The sequence below is a fragment of the Zootoca vivipara genome, chromosome 5, assembly GCF_965207765.1.
Source record: "Zootoca vivipara chromosome 5, rZooViv2.hap1.1, whole genome shotgun sequence".
Lineage (NCBI taxonomy): Eukaryota > Metazoa > Chordata > Lepidosauria > Squamata > Lacertidae > Zootoca > Zootoca vivipara.
Window position 1 is genome coordinate 92,195,737 of NC_142588.1, and position 19,368 is coordinate 92,215,104.

The following is a 19,368-nucleotide window of genomic DNA, read 5'->3' on the forward strand; positions in this document are numbered from 1 at the left end:
TATACATGGGGGTACTAAGCCCATGTAAATTGCTAGCATGAAGTGGCAGGCCTGAATAGCTCAGTTGGTTAAACCGTGGTGCTGAAGACACCAATGTTGCAGGTTCGATCCCCCTATGCTGCATATTCCTGCACTGCAGAGGGTTGGACCAGATTATCCTCAGGGTCCCTTCCAACTCGACAGTTTTATTATTCTTTAGCCCCCTTTCCATGCTATGAACCAACTTATATCCCACTGTTTCTAACACCACAATATCCCCTTTCCTGGACTCCAATTTAAAATGGCTTTTAATGCTCTTTTGATGCTGTTACCCACCCTGGGACCTTAAACAGTGAAGGGCAGGTAATAAATATAATAGCAGCAGCGATAAACTACTCGACTTGAATGAGACCCATTAATTTGTGGTTTGGTGCACCTCCGTTGGAGAACAGGTTCTGACAGACGGCTTAGCAACCTCCACACCACCAGTCGCCGTCCCCACAACTTATCAGTTCCCTGCACATTTCTACACATCCTGTTCCAGGAGCACAGGTTTTGCTGTTCCTAGAGTTATCACCAGCTTGTGGCATGGACAGTTTCCAGGCACTGAGCTATTTTATCAGATCTTCACCTTCCACCTGCTGAGGGGAACCCTCTGTCCCCAGGAGCCATGCTCCTTCTTCCCTTCCAGCTCCCTGAGCCAAATCTGTCCCCTCCACCTCTCGTTTTTTCAGCCGACAAGCCTCTAAATACTAGCATTGCTAATCCCAGCGGGCAGGCAGTGCTGCAATGCAGGGACCGCCCCGTTGCCTGGAGTTTCCAGCTAGAAACAGTGCTAAGAACAGCACCTCCATGCCTAGGACAGAACAAAAGCCAGGTGAGGAATCCTGTGGCACGCTTGTTCGACTGACGAACAAGGAAAACTTTAGTCCGCTCAGAAGACCCTGCTTGCCATTTTAAGTAACATCCAGAATCACCTGGTACCATATCTCTGAACCCGCAAAGATTTCAAGCGGATCACCTTGATCCATGTCAGGACACTGGGGAATGGTGGGTGGAAACTGATGAGTGGGGCAGCGGGAGAAGTAGGGTTGGAGACTGACTTGGAAAAAGGGGTCAGTGGATCAGCCGGGAGACGAGAGGCAGAGGCAGGAGAAGCTGCAGGATTGGAGAGGGAAGAACAAGTATAGGAGAAGGTCAGGCTGGTGGGGAGTCAAGTTTGTTTGTTTGTTTGATTGATTGATTGATTGATTTACTACCCTCCATCAAAATATCTCAGGGTGGTTCACCGCCTCCTCCTGCCTCGCTGTCTCCCAGGACCAGAAGAGGAAGGAGCAGAAACAGGGTGCACTCGGGCATAGTATGTGCCTGCGGTTTGGATTCTTCCCCTTTTTATCAATGCCTCTTTTTTTAAAAAAAAACCCAACAACTATAACCCTGACAACGACCCTGCAATGTTGGTCAGCCTTATTCACATGCTGCAGCCAAGCAGGCTAAAGCTCAGGAAAAGAGTAGTGCATTAGGCCAGCTTATGTATTTGGGACCATGGGCCAGACCTCACCTGTCTCACAGCTCATGCTCCTAACTAACCAGCAAACTAACTCAGACAAAAATCTTCTGCCTGTAAACATCTCTCATATGTGGGTGGGGGATCCCCCCCCCCAAGAACCACAGGGGGTCTTCCTTGGAGAGTCCCATCTATGAAAGCAACGTTTCATTAACTCCGCCTACAGGGATGCGGGAGGTTCATTAACGACTGCTGGTTTTAGCAGAGCTCCTCTTCTGGTCCTAGGTCTCTCAGGCAACAATGCTTGTTTGCTTGTCTGTTGTGTTCAAAGCCTGGCACCCCTAACGTCTGAGACAGGGTTTCAGGACGGCTTAGAACAAACTCCCCATTTCGGACGGCACCCCACCTCACGGATCCGTCTGATTTCCTTGCCGCAACACCCTTTTACTGCACTAGGTATTTTTAGTTCATTGTTTTCTATTTTGGCAGCTGAGAAAGTGCAGTGTGTAATTCTACCTCCAGTTTCATATTCCTTCTTAAAAGTGAATACAACATCCTGTTTATAATAATAAAATCACTGGTTGGCAGGATGACACTCGGTGGAAAAAAAGAGGGAGAGAGTGAAGAATAAAGAGAAAGAGAGAGAGAGAGAGAGAAAGCAACTGGAAAATTGAGAGCCAGCACATTTTGGTGCCAAGTTTCACATTTGCAACGGTCCAGAGGAGGTCACTGGTCTCGCTCACAACCGAAGGCGAGGAGTGAAGAATGATCCCCACAAACTCTCCCTTGTTAAGACCGTGTACGCCATCTCCTTTCGAGCAAGGGATTTGCCCTTTTCAGGAAAAGTGACGTGATGCTTTTCCCGCAGTCATCTAAACAACAGGAGACATGGAAAAGGCAGTGCGGCTCAGCCCAGAATGACCCTTCTCTCCCTCTCTCTCTCTCTCTCTCTCTCTCTCCAGGATTTGGGGTTTTCTTTCTTTTCCCACTCTGGGAGGACTTTCCTGGCTAGGTTGCTTGCCCCAGTTTAGCAGCAAGAGAAACAAAAAGATATGAATGAAATTAAAAACACTTGGAAGAAGCCACAGAAGCAGCTCTGGGGTTTCTCAGGTTCACGTAACATTTCCTTCCCCAGCGTTGCCCCTGCGCCCTGGGTGGAAAGTTGCACTTCAACGTTTCCTTTGACACATACCCCTTGCTTTTCTCCTGCACTCTGTGCCATAAAAACTGGCAAGGGGGGGAAGGAGGCAAGTAAAAAGACAGAAGAAGGTGGGAAGGAGGAAGAGGTCTTGGACCCCACAACTTTGGCCACTCCATACCTTCAGCCTTCTCAATGCCATTTGGAATTCCAAAAGAACACACTGCCGTCTCCACCAGGGTGGATAAAAATCTATCTATGGCCACTCCATACCTTCAGCCTTCTCAATGCCATTTGGAATTCCAAAAGAACACATTGCCGTCTCCACCAGGGTGGATAAAAATCTATGATTTTTTTATTTAAAAAAAATCGGATTTTTTTGATTTAAATTGGATTTTTTTGATTTAAATCGATTTTTTTATTGAAATCAGATTTTTTTTAAATAAAATGCTTTTTGAGGAAAATATATTACCATCCAAAGGTTATTCCATCATGAAATAAAGATTAGTTTTTTTAATTATGTAGAATAAGGTTGTATATGTTTAATTAATCCATTCACAATGTCAGGCTCTTCCAGAGGTTTTTGTAAGATTATTGGGCAGTTTCTCTGCCTACAAGATATTATCACAGATGCTTGGTTTACTTTTGCAGTTCTCAAAACTGAATTTGACTCAACAGAGATCACATGCCTCTTCTTCACAGCAAAAATGTTATAACATGAACAGAGTTGAGAAAAAGACCTTAATCCTATTGTTCTACAAACCTATGAATACAGAAACAACCCCTTCAGTGTTAAGTTTCAAGAAGTTCAGTGAATAGAATAGAAACAATATTTTTCTGATTGTTTGGAGTGGACAGTATTTAAGTTTTTCATGTGTAGGATGGACTGACAGTCTAAGTTTCTTAAAATAAATATATTTTGTTTTTGTTTAGCCAAATTAGTTAACAAACATGGATGTTTGTTTAAGCAAATAACATATGCTGTAATGTTATTGTTTCAGTTGAATAAATCTATTTAAATTGTTATTATTAAGGTAATGATTATTTTTCTCCTTCCTAAGTACAACAGTAAAGTTGTCCAAATATGAATGATTAACCTATTAAACTGGGGATAAAAAACTAATATGAAAAGTTGTTATTCTAATAATCTTAATAATAATCTTCATCTACTTGCATATTTAAGTTATACCAGCAAGAATTAGTCTTTATGTAGAAAACTATGATTTAAATCAAGCCTTACTGACTAGTGATTTAAATCGTGATTTAAATCAGTTTGATTTAAATAAAATCCACCCTGGTTTCCACCTTCGTATTTGCTTGCTTTGTTCGGCTTTGAAACATTGGCTCTAATCAATCCAGCCAGAAGAGCAAAAAATAAATGAAACTGTACCTCCCGCTTCCTTAAATGAAGACATATCGGACATGACAAAGGCAGAGATTTTATTTTTCACTGTTCTCAGAGAGGACAGGGCAGGAATGGATGGGCTCCCATTGCAGGTAAAGGTAAAAGGTAAAGGACCCCAGTCAGAGGCGAATATGGAGTTGCGGCGCTCATCTCGCTTTCAGGCCAAGGGAGCCGGCGTTTATCCACAGACAGCTTTTCCAGGTCGTGTGGCCAGCATGACTAAACCGCTTCTGGCGCAACAGAACACCATGACAGAAACCAGAGCGCAGTTTATCTTCCCGTCGCAGTGGTACCTATTTATCTACTTGCACTGCCGTGCTTTCAAACTACTAGGTTGGCAGGTAATGGGACAGAGCAACGGGAGCTCACCCCCGTTGCGGGGATTCAAACCGCTGACTTTAGCAGAGCCCAAGAAGCTCAGTGGTTTAAGTAGAACTTCCTACTAGCGAGCAAAGGAACAAGCTGTCTGCCTTCCTCCCTGGGGGTTTTCTCAAGAGAAGGTGAAGATGGTGGAGGCATTTTAAGGAAGTCTGTAATACAGGGTGGCTTACGTAGAGAGCAGGGGGCTGGGTCTCCTGGAAACTCAGCAACCTGGAACACACTGCCTGCAGTAGCAATGGGCTCTGAGGGTAGAAAGGACTTGGGCTACACCACTACAGACTGCAGGTGGGAGTTTCTGCTGTGTGCGCATACACAAAATCCCTGTACATATAAGATTACCGTAAGAAGGTAAGAGTCCTGCAGCTGGATCTAGAGGCCAGCGGCTGATCTAGTCAAGCATCCTGTTCTCACAGTGGCCAACCAGATGCCTATGCCCACAAGGGAGAAGAGTTTTAATCCTTTTCAAACCCTGTTCATCTCCTTGACATGCTGGTTTTCTATATGCCGGAAGGGGTCCTGCTTTGTTGCACGAAAGAGGATTCAATGATACAAGTCCCCGCCTGTAATGGGAAGCGAAACAGTCCAGAGACAGGGCTCTCGCCACAGTGAGAATTAGGCCTGAACTCCTGTGTGCACTGGCAGGTTCTGAGGCTCCTCCAACGCTGAAGCAGAAGGCCTAAGGAACAGGGGTGTATGACAAGCGGAACTGACACTCCAAGCAGTGCCGTTTGGAGGCGCTCCTGGACAAGAGCACCGAAGGAACATCCCCAGCAGAGGCCTCCCCCCATGCTTTGGGTGTCTGCTGCCCTGATCATCCTAATAGATGGACCAGGCACCCATCTGCCAGCTTGTCAAAGCAACTGTTCCTGGCGCTCTAGGAAAATGGGGCCCAGTCGCGCCCCAGCCCCAAAAGCTCACGCTGTGGTTTGGAAAAGAAGGCGTGCAAGAGCTCAAGCAGAAGAGCACTCTCCCCTTCTTGCCGTTTCCAGCAACTGGCATTCAGGTGGACTGCTACCTCTAGCTGTGGAAGGAGAGCATAGGCATTGTGGCTCGTAGCCCTCGATCCCAAACTCTTTTTGCATGCTGCTGAATTTGAGGAAGTGGAATACCACGGTTAGTGCAGATAACTGCAGCGTGATTGCCGACAGGAGTGAGACCTTGCCAGCATGTTATACTCCTGCTCAGATATCTGCACTGGCTGCTGATTCATTACTCTCTGGAACTCTCTGCTGTATTGTTTTTGGCAACTGCTAAAAAACCTTCATTTCAACAAAGCTACCCAGACACGTCAATTACTTATAGTTTTATTGTGTGCAATCGTTAAAATACTGCTTTTGTTTATCTTTTGTTAACATTTCGCGTCAACTTGTTTTTAAAGTTTTCTTTCGGCGGGTTTTTTTTAATGAATATTTTAAGTTGTTTTATGTAATCTGCTTAGAGGCTGTCTGGTAATCCAAGCCAAGATCTGTAGACTCAAGAGATGGGCCTTTGATGAGCGACGCAGCTTATGAAAAGAGAGGAAGCACAAGCTGATCTCAGAGCTTTCGTTGCAAAGAGCCACCAAAGCCCACAGGCAGGTCTGAAGATTTCCAACAATCCTCACCGCCTTTCCTACTTTCCATACGCTGGTCAACGGACACGACCCATAAAACGTGTTCTACAAAGTTGACAGTTTTACTATTAAAATGTGCCCGGCAAGAGGGATCCACGCTACTGAGAAAACTGCTACTGTCGCAGTCACAATTAGAACCATGAAAAAGAAAATGAAATTAAATGTACTGTCTGTACATTTTGCACCCCCACCATGCCAGAAGCTGTAATACTGGACCAAAAATAAATAAGTAAAGGTCCCAAAGTTCTCCAGTTTGAGTCTTTCATTCAAATATGCCCTCCTGTCCTCACAAGTCCTTTGAAGGCAAAACCTCCCAAACGCAAAAGCTGTCTGCATCCAGCCTAAACTCAAGACAACTTGGCCTATTTTCCATGTGAAAGAATCCCAGACCGCTAGAGCCCCCCCCCCAAGGCAACCTGCAAGCGGACAAGAGGCCTGAAAGAAAACGGCTGAGAGATTTTTTACCTTAAATCTCTCCTCTTGGCAAATTCTTCTGGTGGGATAACCCAGGGGAGGCTCTGGGGGAGGCACTGCAGGACATCGGGCTGGAAGTCCGAAAAATCTACACCGTATTCCGTGAGGATGCCTTCCGTCTCCGGCTCAATTTCACCAGCCTGCCCGAGACTTTGAGCCAACTGCCTATGAAAAGGAGACACAGAAGTCGAAGAAAAAGGGCATAATCATTTTGAGCAGGTTACAGGATACTTCAACAACCCCCAATGGAGCATGCAGGTAGGGCGGGGGGGGGGGGAGAAAGAGAAACAGTTGCTCCATCCTGATGCTGTCCGGACAACCACTGGCCACACAGGGTGATGGGAGTTCTATTCGAAAACATCTGGAAGGAACCAAAATGGGGGAAGGCTGGGGCACACTTTTTGCTGGATTACAATGTGCATGAAACCTTGCAGAGCGGCAGAAACCAACCTGCCTATATTCTACACTTAGGATGGGAGGCGCCACACAGTAGACAAGAAAGTAAGGTCTGAACACTAAAGACCCAGGCTCAAATTCTTCGCTCAGCTGGAGGGGGGGGGGAATCACTTGGGCTACTGCTTGATCACACGACTGCCTGCTAGCTTGTAAACTAATGGCAAATTCTGAAACACTTTCTGGGCATTGTGTTAGAAAGGGCTCCTTCTACTCTGCAGCAAAAGATTTGAAGGAGGGCAGAAGTTCTTCCTTAGGGATTGCCACATACATGCAAGGATTAGTTACCATATTGGCCTGAATATAAGCCTCACGTTTTCCCAAATTCCAACCGTGAAAAGTTAGAGTGCATCTTAATTTCATGACCTTACAAAAGCTGGCCCTTACGATATCGCTGCTGAAACAGACATACGGTAAAACGGAATGGGTGTGAGTGCCTGCAGAATTTTAAGGGAGCGGTTTATATTCAGGTATTGTCTTTTTTTCTTTTATCCCCTTGAATTTTAAAGGTGTGGCTTATATTCGGGTGTGGCTTATATTCGGGCCATGGCCAACAAAGTGGGTCTCTCCAGCTCAGGGAGAGACCAGTCACACACACACACCCCACTATAAACCTCCATTTGGCTTCCTCTGACTTAAAACACACCAGTTCAGACTTAAAGAAGGGGAAGGGAGATTAGTAGCAAGGTTCAAAGACTGATTCTTGGATAAATTCAGGATTAAGTTTCCCAAAATGGTGGGGGGGAGCAGCACATTGCTGCAGGTGCTTTTTATATCCAGCAAGAAAGGGCCACAAACAATGGGATTGTCCCCACGGGACAGGACAATACATTGTGCAGACCTGCTTCAGACAGAGCTAAGAGGCAGACATGACTGGTTCTTGGAGAAAATGGGATGCGTAGAGCTGTCTGGCCTGGCAATAATGATGAGTCATTTGAAAAAGAAAATTATTCTATCATTAAGTTTGTTGGGGAAATCTCTGAGACAAATGATGAAGTAGCAAGTTACAGGAAACAGGGAGGTTCCCCAGAGGCAACACTGAGGAGCCAAGCAGAGCCGTTCTGTGCAAAGTTGAATTGTTAGAGGCCGGCAAGCCATCTACCCTGTGCTGGAAATAAAGCTTTTCCTACACCTAGGGGAGACATGTGCCTTATTCCTTGACACACCCAAGCCCCTCCATGGTCATGCATCTTCATACACAAGTACTTTGGGGCAAGAAAGGAAAAGAGATGGGAAGCAAAGTTCCAACACCAAGGCCGGCCTGAGCCTTGATCAAGAGACTTTTTGCAATGAGCAACGACAAGTGTTAGAGACTCAGCAGAACTACTGGTAAAGTTCTTATCCGTTCCCTTTTTGTAATGCCAGTCTGGGCATTACAGCTCCCCAGGGAACTTCCTTAATACCCTTCTGCAGATCCCCAGACAACACTAATGTCCTGCTACAGAGAACAGCAAGAGGATATCTTAGGCAGTTGGAAAAGAAGACAATGGTAATGTTGTGCAGATGCATCCGTATTAATGGCAGATCTCAGCCAAAGGGCCTCAATAACGTCGAACAGCTAAGAGCTACTCCCAGTTTTTCGTAAGTGTTTCCAGTAATGCCAAAAAGCACTTTCCCTTTGGGTGATTTATCCACACCCCGTGCAAAAAAATTTGAATATTCACTTTTATAATGCCCTTCACTTGCCCTCACTGCCCAACTGCACTCAGTGACCTCATTTCGTAGCCATAGCCAACTAGGTAATTAGCACGGTGACCTCACTAAATTACCCAGGTAAGTAATTCAGGAAAGAAGGAGGAATGATGCCAAAATGCAGACAACAAAGGAAACAATGGCACCAGGCAAGATTTTTTTTATTAAAAAAAAAGAACAAAAAATTGTCGTAATATCTAAGTGGTTGCATTTTTTACATTTTCAGGAAAAATGCCTACGCCACTGAATTTGGTATTGCAAAATCGAAACTGGAAAACATTTGCATCAGCTCTTTCTCAGCTCAAACTCAAATCTCTATCAATCTCAGGCGCTTGCCCGCTGTTGAAGAGCAAATTTTGGTGGGTGGTAGGAGCCAATGCAGCTTGGGTGCTCAGCTCTGACTGATTTGCCAAGTGTGCCCTTGCTCTCAAAAGCCAAAGAGGCAACAGAGGTCAGGAGATGATAGTAAGATCAGCGCCAAGAGGCTCAGTAAGGCTTCCAGGTCTTGGGACACTTGCACCCAGCAACCCTTGGTGTATTCCAGTCAAGTGTCCCAAGTGATATCTCTAAATCCTGGCCCCTCCAGAGATGCAAAATGCTTAAACCTGAAACACCTGCAAACTTGCCTCTTATCCGCCTCCTGCAGTTGCTCTCTTGCGGGTGAAGCTATGAGCCAGCCAAGGCCAATGCAGGTACCACCCTAAGCCCTGTGGGGGGGATATGATGGGATTCTTCCACAGAGCCACACCTTCAGCTACACCCACACCTGCACATACCATTATCTTTCCTCTGCTGCTACTTTCCCCACGTAAAGCAAATTGGGGGGAAAGCACACCACTCTCCTCTGTTCACCTGTCAAAGCAGCCACCTTCCAAGAGGAAGGACCTTTCAATTGACCACCAGGTGGCACCCAAGAGTTGCGGAAGTAAACCCCCTCCCCTAAAAGCACACCACCAGGACACACAGTCCAGGTTTCACTCGCTCCTGATTGGATCCACTTCCAAGGGGGATTCTGAGGGCAGAACCTCAAAGGAAACCCCATTCCCTTTTCCACATTTCTTAGAGTAAGCGGCAGGGCAGGCAGAGAAGGTTCACACCACCCAAGACCAACGTTTTCCAGGTGGGGCCAGGGCAGTCCCTTATCTGAAACCCCGGCAAGCTGCAGACAGTGACACCTTTTGGGTGAGAGGGAGATGAAAGCAGGCCTTGTGGCACGCAGTGTGTTTGTGGCCTTATGCATCACCCTCGTCCCCACCAGCCACGTCTCTGTGCAGGGAGTGGAAAGGACTGTCAGACGAGACAAAGCAGGGAGGTCCAGGGCAGGAATGTCAGCACAGGCAAGGCAGAGTGAAGGGCAGAACTGGAAACAACCCTCAAGAACAACGCCATTGTGGATACAAAGTGGGAGGCGAGCAGAAGGCTCTGGGCTGGGAGGCAAGTTGAGCCACACAGAGGCTCTATAACAGTCTTTGCCAGCCAAATGTTTTGGAGATTTTTTTGCTCCAAAACATCTGTAGGGCACCAGGTTGGAAAAGGGTGCTCTACAACAGAGCTTTTTGACAATGGGCACCCACCCACCGTGAAAGCAACCTCCGTCCCTTTTTCTATTTTTCAGCAGCTACCAGAAAGCCCAGGCCAGGGAAACTAAATGAGCCCTGGTTTTGCCTTGTCGGCTGCAGTTGGTGAGAATGAATGGCCAGCCCCAACATACCTGTATACCTGAAGGAGCCTCTCCACCCCCATTGCTCAGCCTGGACACTGAGGTCCACCTTCGAGGGCCTTCTGGTGGCTCCCTCCCTGAGAGAAGTGAGCTTACAGGGAACCAGGCAGAGGGCCTTCTTGGTAGTGGCGCCCTCTCTGTGGAACGCCCTCCCATCAGATGTCAAAGAGATAAGTAACTGTAATGGTGCTGTTGCGGCTGCTCTTGAGTAAGACGCCCAAATCCGCTCTGTCTTTAAGAGTTTTATTGTGCATAGTATTTACAGTGCAGAGATAGCAGAAAACATGACCTCTCAGTCACTCGCAGAATCCGGGAGTGGACGTTTCCTGTTGCGTGACCAGCATAAGAGTTTGGGCACCCCAAAACGCCTCCTCCCAACCTTACGTTTGGTGGTGCGCCTTAATTCGGGCGTCGGAAGGGGCTGCCTGTTCCCCTCCACCTCTTGGTCAAGGGCTCTCCAACATCACTGAGCCCTGACACCTCCGTCCTGCTAACTTCCTGATTCCCCTCACCTGACCCGCTGCTGCTGCTGCTCTCACTGGGCAAAGTGCTGGTCAGCAGGAGGGGAGGAGGTTCCCTGTAGGAAGGTCCCCTGACAGTACCTATACAACATTTAGAAGACATCTGAAGACAGCCATGTATAGGGAGGTTTTTAATGATGTTTCATTGCATTTTTATAGTCTGTTAGAGGCAGCCCAGAGTGGCTGGAGACGCTCCTTCAGGTATACTGGACCAAGGCCGTTTAGAGTATAAAGGTCAGCACCAACACTTTGAATTGTGCTCAGAAACATACTGGGAGCCAATGTAGGTCTTTCAAGACTGGTGTTATGTGGTCTCGGCGGCTGCTCCCAGTCACCAGTCTAGCTGCCACATTCTGGATTAGTTGCAGTTTCCGAGTCACCTTCAAAGGTAGCCCCACGAAGAGCGCCTTGCAGTAGTCCAAGCGGGAGATAGAGCATGCACCACTCTCGCAAGACAGTCCGCGGGCATGTAGGGTCTCAGCCTGCGTACCAGATGGAGCTGATAAACAGCTGCCCTGGACACAGAATTGACCTATGCCTCCATGGACAGCTGTGAGTCCAAAATGACTCCCAGGCTGCGCACCTGGTCCTTCAGGGGCACAGTTACCCCATTCAGGACCAGGGAGTCCTCCACACCTGCCCACCTCCTGTCCCCCACGGACAGTACTTCTGTCTTGTTAGGATTCGACCTCAATCTGTTAGCCGCCATCCATCCTCCAACCGCCTCCAGGCACTCACACAGGACCTTCACCGCCTTCACTGGTACAGCAGAAAGGCTGTGTAGCCATGTTGAGCCACACACAAGTGAGATGCCAGGGACCTCCTGCAGGCTAAGCTTGTGGGCTTCTTCCTAGACCCCCTCATTTCACCCAATTTCAGTCCACAGCCACATGCTGGATTACCACAATGTGCTCCATGTGGAGCTTCCCTTGGCTTGGTCCAGAAGATGCAGCCAGTGCAGAATGCGGCACCAAGATTGCTAACTGGGATGTCCCATCAGCACCATGCTACGCTCCTGCTAAGGGAGCTGTACTGCTTGCCACTATGTTACCAGTGCAGTTCAAGATTTGACCCTTAGCCCTGAATAACCTGGGACCAGGTTACCTAAGGCACCATCTTGCCCAGTATATCGCTGCCTGGCAACAGCACTCCTCAAATGGTTCACTGGTGAGAATGATACATACCCCCAGCGGTGGACTTCATATGCACTAGGAACTGGGCTTTTAGTGTTGATGCACCAGCCCTCTGGAATCAGTTGCCTACGGCTGCCTTGGGCCCCTTCAGGAGGAAGGGCAGGATATAAATTAATCTACAAGTGCCCAGTGTTTTTGACATTAAGGCGTCTATTGAAGCATCTTTTGTTTGAGAAGGCTTCCCCCTTAAGTGTCACCCAGTCATTTTATAGTAGTATTAACTTCAGAATTGTAGGAATCGTTTTATTGCTCTTAGCATACTGAGTCTGTAACCTCTTGTGCTTTGATTTTATTCTTTTGACTGCCAAGGCGGCTTATGAAACCTGTGAATACATAAATAAAGACATATGTACAGTGCACACATACCCGAGGGCAAAGTTGCTGTCTTCCCTCCAGTCCACGATACGGCAGATGAACAGAGTGTTGGAATAGTCCTCAGGCCTGGTGATGAAGTCCGGCGGGCAGTCAGCCAAGGCCACGTACGCACGAGGCACTCTGTGGTCCACAGGTGAGAACATGGCGCACTTCTTGAAGAGCTCGCTGTTGCGGTCGGTCAGGAGGCGGATGAAGCCGGTCGCTGCCCTGGAATGCTTTTTCTCCAAGATGTAGACCACCTGCAGGAGCCACAGGGAATTGCCCACGGAAGCGCAGGAAAGGGACGCATTTAATTCCAAAAAAGAGAGCAAAGGAGCCAAGCCCGGAACAAACCCACGGCATATCGAAATGCTTTCACATGGGCCATGACTACTCCTCTTTTTAAAGAACACTCCCCAGAGGCGAGAAGCAGCTGGCCGGTCTTGTGCCTACAGGACAGCAACGGCCACATAAGAACAAGGAGGGGAGGCAGCCTGTTCTGGACTGGATATTGCACTCGCCTGGAAGGAGGAGCTCCAAATCTCTGGGGGAACTCCTGGATCCAATGCTCTCGTGGGAGGCGCAGGGGGTGACATCAGAGATTAGGAGTGCCTATTTCCACCCACAGCTGGTTTGGCAGCTACAGCCCCTTGACTTGGCCATGGCACTGTTTGCTGTGATAACCTCCAGACTGGACTACTACAATGTGCTTTGCATAGGCTGCCCTTAAAGACAACTTGGGAGCTTCAGCTGGTCCAAAATGCAGCAGCCAGATTACGTTTAGAACTCGCATAACCCGGTTTAAAATAGCAGCGCTGGCTGCCAGTTTGTTCACATGCCCTAAACAAATCAGGTCCCCCCAATATCAGATGTCCTTGAGCTGAAATAGGATTTTTTATTTATTGCACCGGCATCCTGCTTTTCCTGCAAGGAGCTCAAGGCTGAGTGCAAAGATCCCCACAGCACAGCCCTGTCTTATCACCCCAACAAGAACGGTGCAGTAAGTGAGGCTGAGAGAGAGCGACCAGCCCAAATGAACCAAGGGGGGAGGACTTCATGGCTGAGAGGGGATTTCTTACCATGACCCCACATGTCGCCCTGAGCATTTGTGGCACTCAAAGCTAAGCATCTCACAAACAGGCAGTGAGTGGGTGATTGGAGGAAGCAAAAGGCTTGGATGAGAGTCTTATGCCCAAGAAGCGACATTATACCAAGCCAGGTCACGGCATCCATTAGGCTTAATACTGACTACACTGGCTGTCAGCAGCTCTCCCATGATTTCAGGGTATGGGGCTCTCTCTCAGCCCTACCTAGAGATGCCTGGGACCTGGGTGGGACCTGGGACCCTATGCCTTGCTCTCAGGGGAGTGGAAATGAGCCCTCCTGACAGCACCCTGAGCTCAGTTCCAATGGGATGCTACCTTGGCAGTCTTCTGCAGGAACTGGTCCGGATCGTTTGGCTTGGAAGAGTCTTCCTGTTTCGCATGGCGGGGGCCGCAGGTCTCCAGGTCCCTGCCTACGGAACACACACATAAAAACGCACACATTACAATTGCTTCCTTCCCTTCCTTCAAGCCTTTTAATGTCCCTGTTTGGCAGTCCCCAGGGGCAGCTTGGAGCGCTGGCCCAGGCTGAAAGAAGCCAAAGGAAGAGGAAAGGGCATGTCAAAATTGCCTTGGAACAAATAGCGGCATTGCAATATCCCTCCAGGCTGCAATGGGAAACAGATATATGGTCAACTTCCATTGTGCACATCTGCTGAAATAAAAATAAACCCCAAAATTTACAAGTACATCTATACCAGCCATAATAAACAAAATGGTGGAAAACACGCTCTATTTATTAAATGCAAATAAAAAGTGTTAGAGTTTCCTGGCATTTCTCGCGTTGGGGTCACTTTAACTATTCGCATTACATAAATAGTCCCCTTTAAGTGATTGCGTTCATTAAAATATTTAATTTCCTTTAAAGAATGTTATGAAAGGTTATAAAATGCACATTTAGCCTAGAATTCAAAACCGCACCTTGCAAGGAGATAGTCTCCGGCGAAGGGCCAGCCGTAGTTATTCCATAAAGCTTAGGAAAAGTCCTGCATCAGTCGTCCAGGGCTGGGGGGGGGACGTGTGTCCCTCCACATGCCGCTAGGCTCCAACTCCCAGCAGCCCCAGCAGCCAGCATGGCCAATGGGATGGTCAGAGTTAAACAATTTCTAGAGAGCCGCAGGTTCCCCACCCTGCTCTAAGGGAGGGAGGAGGGAGAGAGAGAGGATGCCAGCAAGACGTAAACCGAGAGGCAACAGTTATCCATTTATTTGTTTATGGTGGGCTCCCAGAGTGGCTTACTGAACAAGGAATTAAAACGAGGCAGGCCCTGTAATCCTTTTCTTTCTTTCTTTTTAAAAAAAGCCACAACATGCAAAAAGTGAGGGACAGGGAGGGAAGAGGGGGGAAACCAAGTTCAGGCACTGATTCTTAGATCCAGTGTGGTACAATGGCTATAGAGTTTCGGAGCAGGACCTGGGAGAGTAAGTTAGAATCCCCACTCAGCTCCGCAGCAGCTCGCTGGGTGACCCTGGGCCAGTCACCATCTCTTGGCCGAACCTTCCTCAACAGGGTTGTTGTGAGGGTGAAATGGGGAGGAGGAGAACCGGGTATACCACCGTGAGATCCTTGGAAGTTAAAGGTGGCATATAAATGTAACAAATAAATAAAAATAAATAAACAAACTTTAATTCTCATAATGACCAGGCACCGTTGTTCTCTGCTCCACATGGGTGTGTGAGAAGAACCAAAAGAACCAGAGGAATGCCCAAAACTCAAGCTGCCACTGTTGAAGTTCAATATTGCTGCTGTGGTGCCCCTCCTCTTCCTCTCCCGTTCCCCACTGTTGAAGAACTTCCAAGGGTTCCTCTTTTCCAGGGATATTCCTGGATTTACAGAAGCCGTCCTGCTTTCTGATTTTATCCTGCAATGTCCCGCTTTTCCTTAGGGCATCCCTATTTTCATCAGAGAAATGTTGGAAGGTATGGAGTTATGCAGCCCGCAAACCAAGGAGATGAGTAACTATACAACCTCGAGGAGCCACCTGAAGGCTGCCCTGTTTAGGGAGGTTTTTTAATGTTTAATGTTTTGTTATATTTTTATATATGTTTGAAGCTGCCCAGAGTGGCTGGGGTAACACAATCAGATGTGTGGGGTATAAATAATAAAATGATTGTGGTTGTGATTATTTAGGGTGTCTCTATTTTCATTGGAGAAATTTTCATTGGAGAAATGAAAAGACCATTCCATCTGCAAAAGCACTCCTGCTTGCCCAATGGATTAATCATCCCCTCTGCTCCCCCTGCATGATGTTCTGGGAGGTTCCCCTGTTCTCCAGAGCAGATTTTGGGCAAGATGCCCAGGGGGCATGCGGAGAAAGGGGTGAAAGCATCCTTATAATAGCAAGAATCCTTTCACTAGCGAGTGGAGCGAGTTAGCTGAATCCGGCCCACACAGCCTACGACTGTGCAGGAGGAACTTGGCACCGTAGAAACTGGTGCTTGGCCGGGGGGGGGGCGCTCCAGCACAGCCTCCTTGGGTTTATCTAACATCCTTCAAAAGCCATCTAAATCTGGTGGCCGCCCCGACACCTTGTGTGTGTTTCATTTTGCTTTGCTTCTGTCTGTTCCGAATCCCTTTCCCATCCTTTCATCACTGGAACGTGCACCTTCACATTTCACAGCAAAGGAAGATCTGAGACACTGAGGAAGCAGCAATCATGCACGGGCATTTAACTGGGTGCTTCCAGGACCATCTTAGGAAGAGGGCTGCTCCCTCGCCAACCTTGCATGCCCACGCTGCTTATGAACAAAGGGCCAACGCTTGCACCCATTGCTCCAGCAGTCAATGAGTGGCCACGATCAGGCAGAGGCAGAGAAACTTAAAAAGCGGCACCAGCAGCCCATGACTTCTATTGGCCTCCAGTGGTGGGGAGTCACGTGGGTTACACGCCCAATCAGAACTGCTGTGCAGACGAGTTTGGATCAGCAAAGATGCAGGCGAGCACAGGGAGAATCAAGGAAACTGGGAGAAATCCCAGGCAGCTGAATGGAGAGGTAAAAGTGTGGGGATAAGGTGGGGAGGGGCAGAGAAAAGGAGGCGGCTGCCATTTGCCAAACCAGAAATAAACTATGCCGAACCTTTGCTGTCGTGGTTATCCGGTGACCATTCAATATTTCCACCCTGGGCAGCGCTGTGTTTGCAGTGGGAGATTTACTATGTTAGCTTGGGCAGGGCTTGCTAAGCTTATCTTACAGTGAAAACACCCGCCAGAAGCTCCAGCCCAGGGAAAAAAACGGTGCTTTAATCCCCTTGTTTTCCTTTTGGGTGATTACCTGACAAAACCCAAAATTGTTATAGCTTTGCTGAAAAGAAAATTAGGCACTAATGGCAAGAAACCTCTCCAATTAGTTCTGTTATTACCAGCAAATTAGAATTGCAGCGTTAGCACCCCTCCGAGACGGCAGCTTTTCAGAGGCCTGGTAAACTGCGCTTGAGCCACCAGCCCCTCCTCCTGGTCCAAGACAGAGAGAGATTATATTCATATATGTACATATTTAAACCTTTTCTTGAAAGTCTCTTGCACAAATTAGATTAACCAGGACAGCTGAAGTGGCCAAAACGAGCCCTTAAAGCCGTCAGATTAAAACACTTATTAACCATGACAGATCCAAAGTTATTTTTTCCAGGCTTGCTGCTGTGGAAATTTGTGATGCTCTCCAAGAGGAGCACAATTAATGTTAGCAATTCCCACTTCCAAATGAAAATATATTGTGTTTTCTGACTTTTTTAAAAAGAAAGAAAGAAAGAAAGAAAGAAAGATCCAGAAAACAGTGAGAAAATGCATCCTCCAGATTGGATGGAAAAGAAAGCAGTGAGGAGATGCTCACTATCCCAGTTATAAAAATTCTAGCAACAGTAATGATTGTGTTTGCTGCAGATCCAAGCTGATCCAAGCTGCCCCTTAGTTTTCTTGCCCAGGTGAGCAAGAAGTAAGGAGCAGGTGTGTGCTTGGCGCTACCCCAAGTGCACTAACATCAGGTAAAAGGAAAGGATAGCTCAGGACTTAGCATCCCTGTCCTTTCCTCCTCCACCTGCTGCATCCACACACCTGGGGCTTTAACAGCTACATCAGAGGTGGGGAACCTCACACCCATGGGCCAAATGAGATGCGCACACACACACACACACACACACACACACACACACACACACACACACACACAGCACCTCCATCTGACCCTTGTGACTCTCATGGTTGAGATACCTTGAGATACTTTGAGATAATGGTAAATTAAATAGCACTAGGAGAGAAAGACAGGCTTCAAGATTCCTTGCCGACCCATTTTTCCTTATTTCCGGAGGGTGGGGGGCAAAGCATGAAGTCTCCCAGTGTTCGTGGTGGGCAGGGAAAAGGCAAAGACGAAGGGCTTCATCAAGGAAGTGGAAACTGCAAACAGCACAGATAAGAAGTTGCATGCAGAGGTCAAGCCAGGACGAGACAAGGCACTGGTTAGCTGTGCACGGAACAGTTACATCTGCACTCAGCACTTTTTTAAAAGATGGGGAAATCGGAAGATGCCTTTATGCAAAGTGAGGCCATTGGCCCCCACTTAGCCCAGTACTATGACTGGCACTGGCTCTCCAGGTTTCGGGAGGGGTCTCTCACAGCCTTACATCCAAGATGCCCAGGATTGAACCTGGGCCCTTCTGCATGCAAAGCAGATGCTCTGCCACTCGGCTACAGCCCCTCCCTCAACACAGGTAAGTCTGTATGTTGTATGGCCTGAGATTCCCAAGCACAGTCTAGAAGACAGATCCCTTCTTTGTGTGCCTCCTCAATGAGAGGCCTGGAGAGTGGCAACATGAGAATGGGCCTTTCCTGCAGTGACATCCAATTTGTGACATGCTCTTCCCAGGGAGGTTCAGCTGGCATGTTCATTAAACACCTTTGGGCGCCAGGTGAAAACATTCCTCTTTAACCAGGCCTTTGGCTGATTTGACATCCTATACTTTTAAATGTGCTGCGGGGGTGCATGTGTGTGTTGTTTTTGCTCTTGTTTTTATTATGTATGGTATTTTGTGTTTTTATCTTGTATTTTTATGTTGTGAACTGCCCTGAGATCTATAGATGAAGGACAGAATATGTATTAAATATCAATCAATCAACCCCTGCAGGTCCTGTACACACAGCACCAGGTAGGGCCGAAACATTTAATTTCCAGTTGTTGGCCGCAAATGGGCATTCCCGGTGAGAGACCATGCCTTCCAAGAAATTTGTGAACTTCTACTTGTGATATGCTGCTGTTAGCCAGAAATGAGATATCTTTGCACCAAATTCCTGAACTACAACATCCAAGCTAGCCGATGAAGCCTAATTATTGGTCGTTTACACAAGCTCGTCCTGTTTTCAAGACCAAGCTCAGACTCCAAAGCTTCTCCTTAAGAAGTTCAGATTCCTTCATCAACGGTGAAATTCCGTGTCTTATAGATCCCACGGTGAGACTGGAATTTCCAGCTACGTAACAATAGGGCCAGGAGGCGAGAAGCAAACCTGGTGAGCAAAACATGGAATATCCCCTTTCCCAGAACCAGAAAGTGCCAGACCAACGTGTTTAACCACACGTCCTCTTACCTGGAAATGTTTCTCAATTAAAGGTTTAGCTCATCTTGCCTGAAATCGCCCGATCAGGCAATGTAAAATGCCGCCTACCTGCCATGTGTGTTTGGCAGGGGCGGGGGCGGGGGGGGGAGAAGAAAGGGAACACCAGCCAGGCCAGTCTATACAGTACATTCCCAAAGTGTTCAGGAAAGTTTCTCAAAAAACCCACCAAATGCAACTTCCCTGATGTTGTTTCCTTCCAACTATTTCTTTGGAAATCCCACCTTGCTACCATAG

General features: G+C 47.6%; 1 protein-coding gene across 2 annotated transcripts in view; it reads right to left on the bottom strand.

Annotated features, from left to right (window-relative positions):
* Positions 1-19,368, bottom strand: part of DIS3L2 (DIS3 like 3'-5' exoribonuclease 2) — a 193,299-nt gene that overhangs the window by 90,299 nt on the left and 83,632 nt on the right. For both annotated transcript variants that reach the window (XM_035132940.3, XM_035132941.3), the window contains exons 8-10: positions 13,851-13,945; positions 12,442-12,689; positions 6,488-6,661 (exon numbers count right to left, since the gene is read on the bottom strand). In XM_035132940.3, coding sequence (XP_034988831.2) covers positions 6,488-6,661; positions 12,442-12,689; positions 13,851-13,945 — 517 coding nt within the window. The remainder of the gene's footprint in view (positions 1-6,487; positions 6,662-12,441; positions 12,690-13,850; positions 13,946-19,368) is intronic.